A 21,072-nucleotide genomic window follows, 5' to 3' on the forward strand; every position below is an offset into this window, starting at 1 on the left:
TATATTAGCTCACAGAGCCAGCTGCCCAATGTTTCGATATGTTGTACATATCTTTCTCAAGGGAGCCTGTGTTTGAATCAAATCATTGGAGGTATTTATAGGTTTTTGACTGCATGACATATATATATATATATATATATATATATATATATATATATATATATATATATATAGTACCTGAATATTTTGTTGTATATCTTTCCTTTCAGTTAATAACACACTTTAATGTGAAGAACTTGATATTTATAGTGCAGCCACTTATATACTGTAAATTGTATAACACATCAAGCTATTTTCCAGCTGCCAGGTTGTATAGTAGTTAAGTTGTTTTTACTACGATTATGATAATTGTCTGCAATGACTAATGTACTGTACCCATATAATGACCCAACTGATATTTTTTTTTTTATACTGGTATTTATTTATTTATTTATTTATTTATTTATTTATTTATTAGCAGACGCCCTTATGCAGGGCAACTTATAATTGTTACAAAATATCACAGTACAAAGTATCACATTACAGATAAGAGCAGTTATAAAGTACAGTAAAATCAGTAGAAAATAAGATAAAATTCAAATAAGAGCAAAATAAAGAATAGGAGGCTGTGTGGTCCAGTGGTTAAAGAAAAGGGCATGTAACCAGGAGGTCCCACCTCAGCCACTGACTCATTGTGTGACCCTGAGCAAGTCACTTAACCTTGTGCTCCGTCTTTCGGGTGAGATGTAATTGTAAGTGACTCTGCAGCTGATGCATAGTTCACGCACCCTAGTCTCTGTAAGTCGCCTTGGATAAAGGCGTCTGCTAAATAAACTAATAATAATAATAATAATAATTACATTTAAGAGCAGGTCTGACTAAGAGCAGTTAACTTATGGTTAAAATATTTGCTCATACGATTAAAGTCCATTAAGCACACATAGTAAGTACGATAAATGGATGAGAATGATTTCAAATAAGAGCAATTACAAAAAACATGGATACGGATACCTGTAAGAGTAAAATCAAGTACAAGATACAGGAAATATAATTTAAGAGCAGTGGTAGAATATGGCAGGGTATGGAGCAGTTCAGTACAAGTATAAGCTGATGCAAGTACTGGTACAATTGGGTGCCATGTAGTCTAGTATAGTCGAGAGTTGTGAGGTTTACAGATGCTGTCTGAACAGGTGTGTCTTGAGGAGGCGCCTGAAGGTGGTCAGGGACTGAGCAGTCCTGATATCCGTGGATAGGGAGTAGAGGGGTGGTACAGCTAATCTGCTCGTGGTGGAGTTTATTTGTAAATAAACTGTGTGTGTGTGAGTTATTCTTAATTTTCAGGGTATGGTATTTAAACTCATTGGGCCCTAATTATCAGCAAGTACAAGGACAACATAGTTGTAGCTAAGTTATTCTTCTGAGCAATTCCTTGCTTGATTTATACTGTTAACATGGTTTTAATTCCTTTCAGAAAATTTTGCTTTGCCTTTGCACTTGTCTAAGCATTTTACAGTGTCGCACCATAGTCTTAAAGAAAAGCACAGTGAACTGTAGGGATGTTAACAATCCACACCCCAGGACCACTGCTTAATCTTGTTTTCTAGGAGCAGATTTAAGGCTTTGTCAGTTTCATGGGAGGCACAGTATTTTTTAGACAATGACCGGACTAATTCTGCCACTCTGACATCTCTGCAATACAGCCATGTTGTCGCTTCTGCTTCAGTCATCAAATTGTGGAATGCATCAAATTGAATCATACACCTGTTGAAATGCATGAGTTATTTTTCCATCACTAATACACGGTTGTTGTTTTTTTACAAACTGTACTTGTTTCCCTCATTATTTATTATTATTGTTATAGTTGTGTGCATTATGCTTTAAAATGAATTTAAAATGTAATAATTTATTTTCCACCAACATTTCTTCACCAACCACCTTCCAGAAGTTTCATCCACAAAATGTGTGACCAGCAGAGAGAAACAACCTGAAACACACACACACACACACACTATAATAATACAAATTATAACTTCTGCTGATGTTGTGTACAGGGCTCTCCTCAAGTATTTAATCCTGAGGAAAACAAGAAGTATTTATCAAGACACCAAATCTTGTCTATGTAAATAATAGAACCCTAAACCCTATCATTGCAATCTGGAAGGTAAGAGGTCCAGGCATATATATATATATATATATATATATATATATATATATATATATATATATATATATATATATATATATAATTTAAAACTTCAATTAAACGCCTCTGGCGTTTATTTGCAATGTTTGCCAGCAGACCCGGCGCGTATTGGAGACCGACATTATTTGAGACACTAGCGTTTTTATCTCTAGCTTCACATGCTTCATGCGGTCATTGAGAAGCCGCCAACACACAACCTTGTAGCAACATCGTAACTCAATTTAAACATTCCAGCAACTTTGTTAAAAGGTTGTGTGTCAGTGGGAACTAAGTAACAGTTTTGTTTTATAACAAAATTACATTGTATTGTACACCCTCAAGTATAAAGCGAAAGTATTAATAATAGTCTTTTTATATGCACTGGTTAGCAAGGATACGGTATGCAAAACATTGAAAAATGAACAAGCAGAAGTACAAATTTGTATTTTAAAACAGAATTAGAGCTACCACTCTTATTATTATTATTATTATTATTATTATTATTATTATTATTATTATTATTTTTTATTTTTTTTATTAACTTTTAAAATGTTTTTAAAAATGAACAATAAAAGCAATAAGTATCATTATCAAAAATAATGTATTGTTTACTCTCAAACTTTGTTAATACAACAAAACACATTAAAATACACCAAGAGGTTTGTATCTGGTCTACTTTCAGCACGCTTAAAATTATCAAAACTTTTAATAACGTAACAACTGCATTACATATAGGCTTACCTTAAATTACATTTTCTGTTATTATTATTTATTAATCCTGAGAGTCACTTTCATCGCTGTCGCAGTTCATTACACTCAAGCTCCTCCTCATATTCCTCAGCTTCAATGGCAGTGACAGAGACCTGGCGTTTATTTACAATTTATATATATATATATATATATATATATATATATATATATATATATATATATATATATATATATATACACACACACATACATACATATACACATACATACATACCAATGTAACATAAACATTATCCTAGAAAGACAACACAAGATTCAGATATCCATATTGGCATCATAGTTAAATGGTTAATATATATATATTAAAATAATATGTTTTTTCACTGGGGGAAAAAAAAAAATCTTTCTCAGGGTTACTGAAAATAACAGGCGGCCATGTTGTTTTGTTCCTGTAGGTTGCAGCTCTGCAGGAGGAGAAAGGCAGCTTGCTGGCAGAAAACCAGATCCTTATGGAACGACTCAACCAGTCAGACTCCATCGAAGACCCCAACAGCCCTGCTGGGAGGAGACACCTGCAGCTGCAGTCCCAGTTAGATCAGCTCCAGGAAGAAACGTTTAGGTATAGTATACTGGGACTGCAGTCATTGAATTGCTGGGTGTGAAGCAATAACCACCTTCACTACTCATGTTACCAATCAAATGACATTTCTTTATTAGCGTACGTATAATTAGCAGGCTGTGGATTTAACCTGTCTGGAATTGACTCTCACTGAATGTGACTCTAGATCAAATGAGCAATGACTGCCTTTTTCTAAGGGCATTTCAGTTTCGGTTGAATAGAAGAAATTGCCATTAGGAATTTTATTAAAGTTGTGCTATAGTTTCCACCATTTGTCCCATCCTCGTGTATGCAATTTTCAGACTTATTAAATCTATAATCATTTTTTTAAAATAATGAATATTTTCATCCCTTGTATTCATACCCCCTAGGAAGTGCTGTGTACACCCTAGCATTAAGCATCTTCAGCTGGGGTTAATTGGGACTGGAATAGATGTGCACTTCTTTACAACTAGAGGATATTCTGGCTCAGCAGATAGTGGTGGGTTAATCTGTGTCGTGCTTGGTTATCCTCCCCTACCTCCACCCCACTGTCCACAAGCCCCATGCTGTGTATTGAGATCCAAAAAACAATCCACCCCCGATTGAAACCTCCCATTCTAGACCTGTGTGTCAAAGCATGACCTGATCAAGAGGGTAAAGAATATACAACATTATTCTCTTAGAATTGGTATGTTCATCCATATAAAGGAATACTCAAGAACCAAATTGATTCTAGTACATTTAAGGAAATCTCACAGTCCTGCAAATGCATGTAGGTCATTTTTCTTAGTAAGCATTCTAAGTACAAGAAGATATTAATAGTCTAAAGGAAGGCAGGAATTAACTACTGTAATGTGTGTCTTGAGGAAAACACCTTTCATTTGTGTCATTCTGTCTGTAACATGGATCTGTATGGCTCTTGCATATCCAAAAGTATGTTCAGTATGCATGTCTTATTTCTGTATTCAGTTAATTGCCGATGCTAAACTGAACTTTTAAACTAGGTTTGGCAAATTTGGTCATTTAAACTTGTTCAGAAAAATGTTGAAACAACATAAGATATAACCACGACTCGCTGTTGGTGCAGCAAAACATTTGTAAAAAAAAATTACTATTACTAGAACTATGGTGACAATCAAAGTAAAATTTGCCAGGACTAGTCACTAACCCTGCAACTGATTTCAGTCTTCATTGCTTTTACACCAGGCAGTCCTTCTCTGACAGTGCAAATCTGAGCTGGGATGTGCACCCATTTCCTTCCACCTTGCATCCCAGTCCTCTAACTGCTTTACTTTTAATGTCCACAAGGAGGTAAAAGTCTAAGCTTGGGTTCTTTACCATCAGCACAACTATCCACTCGCACCCCTGCTGAAGCCTTGGTTTAGTTCTCCACAAACCCACACAGCTGTGTTGCATGTGTGTCTTTCCACTAATTCGGTGTTAGAAATAAGCATTCTTTTGTTTCCTCCCCAGCAACAAGCTAATAGTGTTTTGTTTTGTTTTTTCTGCATTGTAGATTAGAAGCCGCTAAAGATGATTACAGGATACGATGCGAGGAGCTGGAGAAAGAAATCGGGGAGCTGCGAGGACAAAATGAGGAGCTGACATCGCTGGCAGATGAAGCCCAGTCTCTGAAGGATGAGATGGATGTCCTTAGGTACAGTATAAACAGCTTCTATTGTATTTTTCAGTTTTGTGATTATACTGTAACTATTCCAGAAAAAAAGTGTATTGTACTATATGTAGTAAGTGAAGTGGAAAGCATATTAATGTTGCACTGTGTCTATACATGAAGCATCATTCACTGAATCCTGTGCAGCATTGATATGCTTCCCCACCTCACTTGCCTACAAATACAAAAAGAATATATATATATATATATATATATATATATATATATATATATATATATATATATATATATATATGTTATTTTTAACCCTTTGCAGTCCATTTATTAAGTGCATGTCAGGCACGTCAGGTCCAAATTATTTTCACACGCGCAGTTAATGTTAGACGCGCTGTTTAAAAGTATTTTTTTTCCACAGTCAAACGGGTTTAAAAGGCCCTGCATATCAACAAAGCACTCACTAGGCATCTCCAGCCCCGCCCCACCCTTTCGTTCGCTATCGCTTTCACATATGCCAAGAAATAAATAATAATAACAATAATAGTCGTACATACCGATCAATCATCTCCTGATCACTCGTTTTATCACCAAACTCCTCAATAAAAAAAAAAGCTCTACAAATGTCCGTGATATTCTCTGTGCGCTGATTCAGTAACAGCCAGCTTGTTTCCTTATGACCGCCCATATCTGATGCCAGGGGCAAGTATGACTATTCATGAGATTACGCCCTTTTTATATATATATATATATATATATATATATATATATATATATATATATATATATAATATATTTTTTATTTATTTTTTTTTCCTCCCGACTTGTCTCGGCTCCTGACGCTCCCACTCGGCCATTGAATGGTTTTCTCGGCTTTTTCCGGAGAAAAAACGACTAGAAACACGTTTTTGGCGTTTTTTTGATGATGTCTGACAGGGTCTGACATTGGACCGGATAGGAATAATTGCAATGTCGGACCAGGTCCGACATAGGACCGCAAAGGGTTAATCTTGTTAAAAATTAAATTTACTTAAAATCCACTAACTGATTTAAAAAATTCCAGAGGTGCTCAGAATCCCTTGTAACTAAGTTAGACAGGTGTTCCCAAATGAATGTCTTTCAACACACACATTCATAATCTGCTTCTCCACAGTCTAATACAGTAGTTGAACCTCTCCTGCTTGCAGCATCCTACATTTGCAAAGGCACGTACAGGCTTTACAAAGCAAGACTGGTGAAATGTGACCTGCATTCATCTGACAAGAAATTACTTGCATGTCTTACTGAAAGTCCTTGAAAACAGCTTTATCAGGACAGGAAAACCACTTAAACCTTCACATCAGTCAGGAAGATGCTGGGTATACATTCTGGCTGCTAGACCTTTCCCCTGGTATCATGAACAAAAATAGATTTTACATGAATACATCAGAAATAAATAAACTGACAATTAAACACAGTGAGTTTATATTTTAAAATGCACAGTGCAGCTCTTAGGATGTACTGGAAGATTTGTGTCTTTGCTCATATTCATTCAAAAAATGGTGTGAAATTGAGGGTTTTTTATAGCAAGGTCAGCCTGATGATATAAACTACAAGAGCAAAGCACAAGAGTTCTGGACATCATAGTGCCCAAAATTAGCAAATGAATAACCTTTATTGTAATGATATTCTGGTTAGTCCAATAAAACAGGCAGAGGTGTTTTGCAAACCCAAATCCTTTCTGTTCACCAGCAGTCAGAACTGAATTAAAACTTTTATAAGTTTAGTTTATTACTACACTCCTGACCCTTATGTCTTTCATGCAGAAAGATAAATGTTGCTTATGGATGTCGGTGTATTAAAGCCACAAAATGTTCCCCCTGTCTCTGCTTCATCCAGGCATTCTTCAGATAAGGTGGCCAAACTGGAGGGCATGGTGGATTCCTACAAAAAGAAGCTGGAGGATCTGGGAGACCTGAGGAGACAGGTGAAGCTGCTGGAGGAGAAGAATACTCTGTACATGCAGAACACAGTCAGCCTGGAGGAGGAGCTGAGGAAAGCTAATGCAGCACGCGGGCAGCTGGAAACATACAAGAGACAGGTAGAGACTGTATGCTGAGGGAAAACTAAAAGAAGTCAAGTCAGACAAATGTTTCTTGTAATGCATTAATCAGTGCATACATCCAAGAGTTTTTAGTGATGAACAGGAACAAAACTGGTGCACATGTTGGCTGATGAAGGCAATAACCAAAATGTTGGTCGTCTTGATTTTGTTTCCACAAACAACTTTAGGGTGCTTAATAAACCTTGAGTTTAATTCTTGGTTGTTTGGTTCTAGGTTTTCTTTTTGAAATTAGGACTGTAAGAAATGCTTTGAAAATATTCTGTTTAGTTTCGACAAAGTAAATAGGTAAGTGTATCGAAACTGTACTGATAAATGAGTAACGTTTTATATTGCCACCTTGCAGGTTGTGGAGCTCCAGAACAGATTGTCTGAAGAGTCAAAAAAAGCAGACAAGATGGAATTTGAATACAAAAGGTTAAAAGAAAAAGTGGATTCTCTACAGAAAGAAAAAGATGTAATTGGTTCTACTTTCATTTCAAACATTTTAAATTACATTTTTCAGCTTTTGAAGTTCGATTTAGATGGGGAAAACTTTGTGTAGATGTAGATGGTCTATATAAGAAAGTTTACAGTTTATATCCGCTAGAGCAGGTGGTCTGACCGATGGCTGTTTTGAATGATCTCATTTAAGTTTTTTTTATTTTATTTTATTTTTTTATAACGGGTTTGACAAGACTGAAAGGACAATCTGTAGTCTTATGTAGAAGCAACTACAGTCAAAGTGCAGTTTAATGAGCAGAAAACTACAGGAGTGGGGTTCCTGTGTGTGTCAGGATATATATATATATATATATATATATATATATATATATATATATATATATATATATATATATATATATATATATAATATTATTATTTTAAACTTTTTCTAGTTGTTTATGAGAGTCAGTGAATGATGTTGACCTTATTCTCTTAGTCGATTGAAGTATCCTTGATCATTCGTTATAATGCCAGTTGTTCATTCTTTCTGTTGCTCATGACTTTTCATATGGTCTCTTCTTTCAGCGATTGCGCACAGAGAGAGACTCCCTGAAAGAAACGATTGAAGAGCTGCGATGTGTACAAGCACAGGAAGGCCAACTCACGGCAGGTACTGACTGGAACTCTGTAATACAAATGTGTGCAATCTTGAACATGCAGTACATAGAACACTGGCTTCCACAGGTGTTTATCAGTTGCAACAACTTTCATATTCTGTGTGGTTGCAGTTTTCACTCTGCCTTTTAATGTATTAAAAACCCTTTGATTCTTTGCCTGCTTTTCTTTATACTTCAGTTCAGAATATGGACATATTTAAAAGGGTTCATTATCCTATACTATAGTCCAGGCTGACTCTAGTGGTCTGCACAGGTAAGAACCAGGATGTACCTGTTGTATTTAAAAAATAAAGTTAATAACTGAACTAGTATTAACATAATAAAGAGGGGCAGTGGGAATGTTAACCATAGTAAGAAGTCATGATTTTAGGAAGGGTATTAAGCAGCCTGATCTTGATCTATCACATACTCACAAATGCATGTGATATTTTTACAGGTCTCGTTCCACTGGGCAGTCAGGATTCCACCGACTGTTTGGCTGCAGAAATTGTTACACCTGAATACAGGTATGTGGTCTTATTTCATAAATATCTGTTTGTGTATAAGTGGGTTGTGGGTATCCTCTGACAGACCAGAGGGACACAGAGGTTGACGTTGACACGTCACGCAGGCGCGCAGGCGCGCAGGTTTTATTTGCAATAACAGTTGTAATAACAGATGGCCGCCACTAGGGTACAATCAATGGTAGTCCAAGTGCGGGAGAAAATTCACAAACATAATAATAAATACAAAAAAGGCAAAACAAAGCTAATAAAATAGAGTTGAGCGCTACCTCCACGAAAAGGAGTGTCCCTCTCCAGGAACCAACTACACTGACACATGCTTGTACCCTGTTGTGGGATTAAATCCCCCAACCTAATTTTCCCTGTGTTAAACACTAGGATCCCGGTATACACTTGGTGATCACTAGTGCTTTGTTGCTTACCCTGGTTCCACACACTGCCATGCGGGTCCTCCACCAACACAGCCCTTTACCTCTGGCTTGTAGAGAACAAAGGAACTGGCTTTCCAGCTCCTGTTGTATATCAATTAACACCTGGCCACATTCCACACTTATTGTAATTAAGTAGGGGATTCTATTCCCAGCCCTGCTATATTTAACACAAACTATTTAACAATAAACTATTTAGAAAAATAAAAAAGAAACAAAAAACACTATTTACATGTGCAGGGCCTCAGCCCTCCTTCAGTATGTCTAGGAAGTTAAAATCTCTGTCGACATAACTAGCGCCTTTACAACTGAAATGCTTTTCTGAATCTTCAAGCTTAGTTTACAGGCTGTTTATTGGGACAAGCAACAGGCGTGCTATAGTGGCTTAAATCATAGAAACCTTTAACCCTGGACAAGACGTACCTGTTTCTACTAGGACAATGCACCAGGAAGCACGTTGTGGGCTATTCAGACCATTCTTTATTTTTTTGCCAGTCAGACTAGAAAGCTTAAACTTGGTGAGCATGTACACTGAAAATCTGTACAGCAGTTTTTATTTTATTATTATTAAAAAAAAAAAAAAAAAAAAAAAAAAAAAAAAAGCATTGTTGGTGTTACATAATATTGCATTGGAATCACACATTAATACATTAAACAAAGTGAGTTTTTTTATTCTTCTGATTTGATTAGCATTGGTTTAAAAAATAATAAAAAAAAAAATTCCCCTACTAACAGTTAATACATTTTTACATCAAATAAACTAAAGATTGCAAACACCTGCCAGATGCTACAACTGTTGAGATAGGGGCCCAAACAAGTTGTATACCTTCCTGTCCTGATATTTATTTGTGTTGTTCTTGTTTTATCAGAGAGAGGCTCATTCGGCTGCAGCATGAAAACAAGATACTGAAGCTGAATCAGGAAGGTTCAGACAATGAAAAGATTGCCTTGTTACAGAGCCTATTGGAGGACGCCAACAGCAGAAAGAATGAACTGGAGACTGAGAACAGGTCGAGATCTTGATATTCACAGGGGTGGAACTCATTCTGTGGACGTTACTACCACTTCTGGGTTGTGCTTTGTGTTCTACAATTATTTTTGGATTATTTTCAGTTTAGTAATCCAAAAATGATTTCAGCATACCATGTTTAGTATAACAGCATCAGGATTTTGTATTGTTTAAAATGCTGCTTCTTGATATTTCACAAAGAATTTTATTTTGGGATAATCTCAGGTCTATTACCACCACTTTCAGGGCACTTTTAACTCTTAGTAACAGTGAAAAATGCACACTTTTTTCTAGGGATGCAACGGTTTCGATTTTCCCGAACTAAGACCTAACTGAAAGCAGCATTCCAAACTGAGCAATGCCGACAAAATGTAAAACAACCCGGAACAGAATAGTTTTGAACAATGAAGAAGCATTGCCATTCTCAGCTGTAAGCCAGCGGCATTTCTGGGAGCTCAGCACACACTTTGCTTGCTACATGTAGACGGTTCATATTAACATCCCTTAATAATTAATATAGTTACATAAATAAAAAGTTATGACAAACTTACCTTATTGCCCTCAGTAGGGCTAACTGCATCTTCACACATTTGGTGTATAAAAAAATGCATTCTAAGAAGCAAAAGGCTGACAATGGAAATTTAATAAAAAAAAAAAGAAAGTTATAGTTGTCGAGTCTGTTAGACCTAATAAAAAATTAAATAATGATGCTAAACTGACTAAAACAGCCATATGCAAAAGTATTGAAAGAAATGAAATGTAAGTTGAGGTCCGAATGATTGTGAAACTGTAATGGCCAGTAAACTGGGAGAAACTACAAACCAGCGAAAAGGTTTACTGATGACAAATATCTGGAAGCTGCGTTAAATCAGATGCTTCTGTGAGCAGGTCAGTTTTTATTAAGGCTTTATTTACTGTGCGTGCATTGAAATTAGTTTAGGTCTGATTATTTGTTGCTGTGTTCTGTTGGCATATGGTCTTACCATAGATTCATATGTATTATAGTAACAGGCTGTAAGAAACCAGCATACGAAGTAAGAGCTGGCGGAGGGCCTGTGTTCTAGCTTTAGTTTTTTGCTTGCATAAATCTTGGTGACATTTTAAATTAGAAGTGTTTCCTCATCAGAAACTATTTTCAAATGTTACCACACATCTCGGACACTTTGAAGCCAACATGTTAAATACCTGCAATTTTGAAAACCATGAGCTGCAGTTCTGCTCAGACGGGATTTGCATGCAATTTGATAACCAACATCGGCGGCAATGGGGGTACCAAAAACATCATAAATACTGTAAAATAGTTGAATATCTCTTAAAACAGTATTATATTCTTTCTACATTGTGTCTAACTGTATTATACATTGGTATGAGTGATGCAACAACAATGTATTGAGCTTATTTATCACAGAATAAAATATACGATAACCCTTGGCTACAGAAATGCAGTTTGGTTCTTCAGTTTTAAATTATCATTTTGGTTTTACTGAAAACCGATTGGACGTCAGCTGAAAGAGTTGCTAAAAAACTGAACCAACTTGACTTGCATCCCGACTTTTTTTCTAAACAATTGACCAAAGTCCATCACCACCCCAAGACACTGCAGCAACACTCAAAGTAAAGGCTGTGCTGGGAGGTTAAATGAATTGGAACAAATGTGTAGAAAGACTTTTAGTAGAGTGTCTCATTTTCAGGAGTGTTGTGAGGGATAGGAAATCCCTCAGCAATTCATATTGCATTACACTTCTCATTTACTGCACTCGCTTTCTGCTGTCATGGTTCATTATATTGCAAACCGTATAAAAATTCCAGGTGGTGTCATGCGGTTTGCTATTACTTGTTCCGCTATTGTAATATCATAACCCTCTTCTTTGGACTGGTCGCCCTCATAATTTACAGTATTAACCCTGTATTTGTTTAATTTGAAAGTTCTTAAGAAATGGAACATGTAGGTCAGTGAATGCAGTGTGTGTAAAAGTCAGCGCTTTAAGTTTTCATTTGAGCTGAGTTAGCTCTTTGAGTAGTTTAGTTCACAGCCATTCTGTCCTTGCAGTCTGTTCAAACCTAAATGGGATACTTAAAAAGGGTAATATTATGTCTGACTCAAGAGATATCTGTTGAACAGCCCTGTTTTAATTCATATAATTGTTTTTTTTTTGGTCTAGTTTTGTTTTTTTACACACAAAATACCACAAAGCCAATAAAGTGCCCCTGACAACCAATATGTAAGGATTTATATTAACGTCCCGTTTCAGATTAGTGAACCAGAGGCTGTTGGAGGTACAATCCCAGGTAGAAGAACTTCAGAAATCATTACAAGAGCAGGGCTCAAAGGCGGACGACGTGAGTATTCATTCAAAAATAATGAGCTCCGATAGATACATTTTGGTTTAATATTTTTAAACTTTCTAACTTTTGACACCTAACCTTCAGCACTACTAACAATTTAACATAGCATGTTGCATATGTGTATTTATTTTCTAACCATACGACCCTTAAGACACATTGCTTCTCTTAACAAAAAGGGAAATAATTAACAAGTAATCATATTCTTAGTATTATCTCAGTATTCATAATGGGCCACACCACTGCGTCTATCAAAAGAAATTACTTTCCTTCCAAGAGACATTCAATCTTGTTAGTTATTCGTAAATACTTTATTAAACTACTGCTGCAGTCATTACTTGCCAGCATATTGTATAGAGTGCTTGGCAGCATCTCTCCAGAGCCTGCCAGTGAAGCCTAGAAACTGCGGCAGAAGCCAGTGGTGATTTGCTCTTAAGGACTAAATATTGTTCTCTCAAAACGTGTAAGATGATATTTTTCGGTAGTGTTGGGATGAATGTGATCATGGACTTTTCAATTACTGTGAGAGCACAGTGCCCAGTATTTGTGTGTTTGTGTGTGTGTGTGTGTGTGTGTGTCAATAGTGATCAGAAAACTCATTGGTATAAAGTTGATAAAAAACTTAAAGCACTTTTTTTTTGTATTCAGCCAATGAAGGACCTGTAGTCCGAAACGTCCTGATAATTGATTTGTAATCAATTATTCTACCTTTTTAAGTACCTGAAATATCCTTTTGTGTATCCTATATATATATACATTTAGCGAGAGAAATATCTCTGCAAATGACCACATTTTGGATATTTTGGATGCCATTCTATAAGTTCTACTGCTTTTAAACACATTTTAGACGCTTACCTTAATTCAAAACTGATGTACATCTTTTTGTAGTACTGTGTAGTGGTCCATGTTTTGCTTTTTTCACTCCTGTGATGTCATTTATGTTTTAGTGTGGAAGCAGAAAGGCATTCTATTTCTTGAAAACAATGTGGATAATATGCCCAGTATATCTAGACATCTACAAAGTGGGGTACCTCCACAGATGAAAACACAAGAAGAGGAATAAAAAATGCATGTGTGAAACGAAATGTATTGCTTTTATTTATTTTTTAACATTTACTCATTAATGTTTCTTCTATTGTCTGCTTTTCCTTGCACTAATCATGCTTCTCTTGGTGTGGGCTTCAATTCTAGGCTATTGTGAGTATGGGCTGCATTTTAATTGAACTCAATGCTTTCTAATAATGTTCTGTTTTACTTCAAGCTTTCAAACCTTTGTACAATTTATTTATGCTAAACTTATTTCAAACCGTTGTATTCCCTTTTTCCATATTGTTAAGTGTTAATCCATATAGTTTCCTTTTAAAATAGTCACAGTTAAGTGGATATTTCTATGTTGAGGCTCGGTGTTAGTGAAGTCAATCCATTTGCAGACTGTGTGAAATACAAGGAAGCTATTTATCAAGATGTTAAATAGTAATACCTGTTTGCCCCGGGTAATCGCTGAACAGGCAAGGCAAACCCAAGAAAAAGCATTCCTGTGCTCAATATCCCTATAGAAATTTAGAGAAGTCCACTTCAACTCTTTATTTACTATTTTAAATTAAATGACATTTGTAAACAGACATACTGCATATTGATATACTAATGGTATATGTAGTCTATGTATTATTTGTATCTGTTTGTCTAAATATACCAGTATTTGTATATGATTTTTACGATTGAAAAGTTCTGTGTTGTGCTGGGTAGTGACCTGTGCTTGAATATCAAACGTTATTCTAAACATATCCTTCATCAGTCCTGCCTCTCTGTGTACCCTTTACAATTAGATTCACTTTAAACAATTGTTTGCAGTATTTAAGGGTGTGTGTGTCATTGCTTTGTGGTGCTATGCAACTCTTCACAATGCAAAGTAACCAATTTCCAGTAAAAGGGTGTAACAGGCCTATGCAAAGTGATTTAGAATGCACCAGATCAAATGGATATATTGTACAACTCTGCCCAGTTAATGTTGAATTGGAGCCAAATGCCTGGCATTTACATTGAGCGTGACTGACTAGCAAATAAGGGTGTGTGATATTGAATTGAGAAATTCGGATTTAATGTGTCAACTTTTATTGAAGACCTCAGTAACATAGAAAAACCAGCAGAGGGCACTAAACCAACACAACCAAATACATTCAGTGATTTTGACATTTATAAAAATACATATTTAAGATGTTAATAGTACAAAGTGAATGTAGACCAAATTATATTTTTTCAAATTGTGTTTTCTTCTTTCGTAGTCAATAATTCTGAAGAAGAAATACGAAGAGCACTTGTAAGTATAGCTCTGTTTTGTGTTTCCATAATATTTAAGGTTTCTCTTTATGTGATTTATCTTTATGTATCGTTCCATGTAATAAGGATTTTGTGTGGACATCCATTCCCTGTTCTGCATCAGGTGCGCAGAGACATTTTGGCAAATTGTAATAGGTTTTCTAAAAAAGAAAAACTTTAAGTATTTTGATTGCAGTTTTCTCTAATTCTCTAAAATTGGATGTTACATATTGTAACGTACGCCTGCATGATAGGGGTTTTCAATTAACTGAAATTAATTTATGTAGGTAGTCATCCGTATACATTATAGTTATCTAGCTGCCCCTCTGCCTGTCCAGTATCATCAATAGGTGTATTTAACAAGAATCAAAAGAGACTACAACAGTCAGATAGTTCTGTGTCCAGGTTTTGAATTACCAGGTTGATTTGGCAGTTCAGTAAATTCAGATCTGACCATATTGTTTCATGCAGAGCGTATGTATGGTAAAAAAAAAAATATATATATATATATATATATATATATATATATATATATATATATATATATATATATATATATATATATATATAAATATATATATATATATATATAAATATTTCCCAACATAAAACCAATGTCACCTTACAATAATTGATATTGAGTTTCAGTGTTTTAAAATAAAATATGAAACAGAACGGAATTTCAATGTACCATTTGTAATTCAGTAATATGAGAGAATTGGTCAGGGGTCTGAATACTTTTGCAAGGCATTGTATATATATTCCAGTGTTTCTAATCACTTTTTCCCTTGTATGTAATAGAGAAAAGTTGCGGGAGGTACATAGCGAGCTTCAGAAGAAAAGAGCTTATATTGAAGATTTGGAGCCAAAATACAACAGCAGCTGTGAGTATAACGTTTTCTGAAGGTGAATCAGCTGTTTTCAGACATTGGAAGTAATGTGTAAAAATGACCAGCTATGGAGCCATGGGTTAAATACCTAACTGTGAGCTGAGTTTGAAACCTGTTTCTGTTGCAGATATGTCCCTACTTTATTAGATGTTGTTTTGTTTTTTTTTCCATTATGTGGGACAGAACCTTTTGTTGTATTTTTTTATTTCTCAAACCCTGGTTTGGACAATCAAATACTACTTTAGATGAGATAGTCTAATATTCACATTAATCACGGACTGTAAAACCAGCCGTTACTGTCTTAAGTACTATGAATAGGGCCCTGCGTTTTTAACAGCTTCCTTCCTTCCAATATCAAACTGGCGCTTACTGCCTTTATGTATCACGTTTTGTAAAATTGAAATTTAGAAATGAATTCACCTACTTCCAAAATGTCCCGATACTATAACTGGGAGACTTCCGTTGCCTAAATATTTAAACCTACCCCTTCTGTCCTTTGCATTGTATGCTGGATCAGTGTGACAAGTGAATTTTCTCAGCAAATATTTTAAACACGTACTGTAAGCTGCTAAAGCAAGCGGTCATTACTACAGAAATAAAAAGGATCTGTAAGCATCCCACTGAGTGATGCTTCACAGAATCATTGACTGGATAATCATTTCACCTGTCGTTTCCCTTAAAGCTCAAAAAGTTGAAGAGTTAGAAGAAGCTTTACGAAAGAAAGATGAAGATATGAAACAAATGGAAGACAGATATAAGAAATATCTGGAAAAAGCTAAAAGTGTAAGTAAAGCTTAAGTAAAGTACCTTGCTCAAGGGTACAGCAGCAGTGTCCCCTACCTGTGACTGAACCCACGACCCTCCGGTCAAGAGTCCAGAGCGCTAACCACTACTCCACACTGCTGCCCTACTTAGGCATGTACTTTCTATCACAGCTTTTAAATAGTGACCTAGCAGGATTTTAACCTCTATATATTTTTTTTTTCATTAGATTAGAATATACGACTATTTATAAATGTACTTTTTTATTCTGCATTTTATGATTAACCTCCTAATGACCGACCTTCCATACAACATTGTTGCAGGTAATCAGAACCTTGGATCCCAAACAGAACCAGGGATCAGCGCCTGAAGTTCAAGCTCTTAAGAACCAGCTGCAGGAGAGGGAGAGGATGCTGCATTCATTAGAGGTAGGGATGTAAATATCGTTTAATAAGAAATCTGTTTAAACTATTTGATTTCTATCGGTTAACCATTTAACCGTAGTTACACCGTCACACTGAATACCCTTTAAATAAATACCCTTTACACATATATTTACTCTTTGTCATGCATTGACATGTGTTTACCAAACATAAAAAGAGCCAGCTTAGAGCACGAATTCTCTTTAATTGCATCACGATTGTATCACATTGACGATATGTGTACTGGTACACCTTTCTAAGTTTCTAGTATCTCCTTCATAGTTAATCTCAATCCACTACAGAGGACACTGGTTTCACATAAAAGAAAACAACGTAACGTAAATGCATGCTACCATCCCATAAACTTAGCGTAAAAATCAACAATTCATTTTTCAAGATTCTTATGAATGAATGCTATGAATCCATTTTAAAAGCATGTACGTAAAAGACAAGATTTTTTTCCCACAGATGACCACTGCAACTTTAGCAAACTGTGCCCACAACTACTACTAAAACATCTTAGTTTAAAAAAAAAAAAATCAAAATTTAAACCACTGTACTCTCCAAAGATAACGAAAATGTCATCCAACATGAAACATAACATGAACATGAAATGTATGCAGCAACTTTTGCTAAAAATCCAAAACGTTCCCTCAGAAAACAAAATATGGTCCAATTGTGATTAAGCAAGTACTTTTTCAAAGTCCGGCTGAGGTGAAATCAGCTATATTTAAAAAATAAAAAAATAAATGCACCTACAAGTGGTTTTTATTCAGAAAAATGAACACTTTGACGTGTTCCGGTGTCAGTCTGCAACCAATTTACAATTAGTGGAAAAGATGTTCTGCAGGCACTGAGCATCACAGGTAACTTTTCCAGTGAAGGAAAGTGGTATGCATTGGGCTACCACCACTCTGCAAGGCTCCTTGAAGTAACTTTCCACTTCCTTTTCAACTGTATTAACGTCTGCTTTTAGAACATAGTCTTCACCTAAAAGCATCGGCATGGCACATTTCTATTCCACATGGTCTTTTAGCTGCTGGCTCAGTTGGTTCAGGTACAGCTACAGCACTCAGTCAAAACGAAGCACTAACTTCATTTTGACCACTCCATCTATACAGTCCTCCCTTTTCTATTTTGATGCCAGCTGCTGTGCTCTGCGTACGAACACCGGAAATCGACAGCTTGAGACTAGTTTGATAAATGAGGTTTCAGTCAGCTAATCATACCTAACCCCACGTCATGTGTTGCCAAATAAAAAAAAGTTCCAGGCAGAGGAGTTGCAGAATTCAGAGGCATTGCGTAAAGAGCATGTGTGTTGTTTGATATTTACTTTTGAAACACAAAATGCCGGACACATTTAATTAATTTGTATTATACATTAACTGTTATGTAAAAACGGTATGAATTTATTTATCGGTTAACCGTTAAACCATTTAACCTATTACATCCCTATTAGAGGTGCCTGCTTTATGTGTGCTTACTTATACAAAATAATGCAAAAAAATAATGCACACAGTCCAGTTGTATGCTATATACAGGAGACCAGTTCCCAGCGTAAGAAGCACTTCCAATATAAATGTTCACACGGATGCATGATGAGCATTTGAAAGCAAAGTTTGCTCATTATTTGTATTGTAACTGTAACTGTTTACCAATGCCAGTTCTGTGTTGTACAGTTTTACCCCATTGTCTTGCTGAACATAGCCTGCATGACCTACATCACATGAAGTGCTGTTATTTGGGTTATTATTTTTACAAAAGCCAAGCTTTCGGTTTTGTATTTTGTATAAATGCTAATAAGTGGCTTCCTTGTTCCTCCTCGTTCTTTATTGAATGAATAGAAAGAATATGAGAAGACAAAAGGCCAGAGAGATCATGAAGAGAAGCTGATAGTTTCTGCTTGGTACAATATGGTGAGTATCCTTTTCTACACTGTGATGGTAGAAAGACTGTAAAGACAGAATTACATTCTAATCTACAGCAAAGCTGTGAAATCTGTCATAATAAACACGACCAGGCTCACCAGTTTGTCTGCATATTTCTTCAAACTCCTTCTCAAGTTCTAATCATGTACACAGATAAAAAGCATGGATTACACAAAAACATGTTTAATGAATATTAGCACTGGTTAAAAAAAAATGTTTATGTTGGTTTAATTTAATGAACATTTTAGATTTTCAACTGCTGCTAGAGCATTTTCTACTAAACCAGAAATCAACAAACCTCTCGCACAGGCATCCACACAAATGCCTGGTGCTGTAAGGCTTCAGGCGCCATATCTCTCAACCCTATTTACCTTTATGATGCTATTCCTTAGTGTTTTGATTCTCAGCCCTTTTGTACCATGCATTTGAGTTCTTGCATGGAATATAAAACATGAGATCCAAACTAGCTTACCGAACATGACGCAAAGGGCCCTATATTCATAAAATTACTTTTTTTTTTAAGGAGTCTTTTGTGTAAAACCAAAAAGAATACTTTATAAATCCTTATAAACAGTCCAAAGTTCTATAGTTTCACTCTGGGGTCAGTGAAACTTAGCAACCCTACAATGTTTGTTTTTAACCACAGTTTGTTTTACTAGCACTGAATGATGCTTAACAAATCCTGTATGCAGACTGTAAACTTGTCTTTCCCAGGGGATGGCCCTCCAGAAGAAAGCTGCAGAGGACAGGCTCGCCAGCACTGGTTCGGGCCAGTCGTTTCTTGCACGTCAAAGGCAGGCAACCAGCGCAAGAAGGTCATATCCTGGGCACGTCCAGCCAGCTACAGCCAGGTAGAGAAGCTGGAGCTTAGCCTGAGGACACATCAGCCACGCAATCGTGTAATTGCACATCATAGCAATTCGGGAGAAATCGTCTCATTTTGGTGAACATTCAGTACTGTACAGCTTCGGGAGTTTTCTGTTGCTTTGCTTATGTTTAACTTTATCTTTTCAAGTCAATTGTATTATGGTTTCATATACATTTATATTATGCTATGGATTTAAACAGAGATGCCAACCTTTAAGATTTAGATGTATTTACCATTATTGGGGCCCATTCACTTAAAAAATGCTTCTATGCATTTCTAGATTAATATAATCGGCGAGTTCCACAGATCTCTTAAGTGCTCGTATAGCTTACCAAATGTTATGTAGTTCAATATTAGTGGTAATCGGGGTCTGTGAAACCAGCCAAACATGTTTAAATATGATCCTTACAAATTGGAGGCGGTGCTGTGCAGTGCAGCGATATGCAACAAAACACGAGTTAAAAAACATTAAAAAGAAAAAAGCTGTTAGTTTACAAAAGTGAAGCAGAATACTCAAGACAAATAAAGGAGGGGAAATAAAACATCTTGAAGAAGGCCAATGTTTAAATATATAGATTAATAAAATACATGAAGATACTAAGAAACACAAATAAACCTTCAATATGTGTCATACACTTTTGTGTCAGTACACTGCCCCTCAAATGACAGATTTCATGTTTTGACATTCTGTGGAAATTAAAATGGTGCATCTTGCTGTTGCAAGTGAGTTTCAGTCATGATGGTCTAGGTGACAAATCTGACCAACTTTGATAAAGGGCTGGTTTTGTTGACAGCTTCTTCCATATGAAAAACTGCATAAATTACAGATTTTACACTGGGAATAGTCTCAAAAAGGAATTAGAGTGAGTTAGCATAAAAGAATGGTGCATTTTCAACACCTTGCAGACTATTAACATTGGATCAGTTTTGCCTTTGCAGCCCATAGTGGCTAGTCACCCTATTGACAGAGTTATGACAAATGTTTCAGATTTATTTGACTAACACCTATATACCTTTGTCATCAGATCAGCTAATGCAAATATTGATTCCACTCGTCCACCGGCATCTTAACCAAAATCCATAGCAGCACTGTGCCACTTTACTCCCCTGTCGAGTGAATTGTCACTATTAGTATTGCATTCACCTAAAACCTACTGTGCCAACCGTCAACTAAACTTTAGTATGTGCTGTAGGCTGCTCTTTGTTGATAATGATCAAATCTGTTTGGTTTTAATATTGTATCTGAAATTATAATTTTAATATATTTTACTAATTTTAAAATTATACAAATACAGTGAC

General features: G+C 35.8%; 1 protein-coding gene across 7 annotated transcripts in view; it reads left to right on the forward strand.

Annotated features, from left to right (window-relative positions):
- Window positions 1-21,072, forward strand: part of LOC117421161 (protein Hook homolog 3) — a 63,922-nt gene that overhangs the window by 35,919 nt on the left and 6,931 nt on the right. For 2 of the 7 annotated variants that reach the window (XM_059023587.1, XM_059023576.1), the window contains 15 exons: window positions 3,328-3,491; window positions 4,680-4,784; window positions 4,990-5,130; window positions 6,979-7,180; window positions 7,548-7,658; window positions 8,213-8,297; window positions 8,741-8,810; window positions 10,105-10,245; window positions 12,497-12,584; window positions 14,870-14,904; window positions 15,705-15,787; window positions 16,476-16,576; window positions 16,879-16,983; window positions 18,822-18,893; window positions 19,620-19,756. In XM_059023587.1, coding sequence (XP_058879570.1) covers window positions 3,328-3,491; window positions 4,680-4,784; window positions 4,990-5,130; window positions 6,979-7,180; window positions 7,548-7,658; window positions 8,213-8,297; window positions 8,741-8,810; window positions 10,105-10,245; window positions 12,497-12,584; window positions 14,870-14,904; window positions 15,705-15,787; window positions 16,476-16,576; window positions 16,879-16,983; window positions 18,822-18,893; window positions 19,620-19,756 — 1,640 coding nt within the window. Of the gene's footprint in view, window positions 1-3,327; window positions 3,492-4,679; window positions 4,785-4,989; window positions 5,131-6,978; window positions 7,181-7,547; window positions 7,659-8,212; window positions 8,298-8,740; window positions 8,811-10,104; window positions 10,246-12,496; window positions 12,585-14,869; window positions 14,905-15,704; window positions 15,788-16,475; window positions 16,577-16,878; window positions 16,984-18,821; window positions 18,894-19,619; window positions 20,493-21,072 lie in introns of those variants that run through there. The other 5 variants (XM_059023578.1, XM_059023584.1, XM_059023604.1 and 2 more) reach the window with 3 other exon arrangements.

The sequence above is a fragment of the Acipenser ruthenus genome, chromosome 1 (assembly GCF_902713425.1).
Source record: "Acipenser ruthenus chromosome 1, fAciRut3.2 maternal haplotype, whole genome shotgun sequence".
Classification (NCBI taxonomy): Eukaryota; Metazoa; Chordata; class Actinopteri; order Acipenseriformes; family Acipenseridae; genus Acipenser; species Acipenser ruthenus.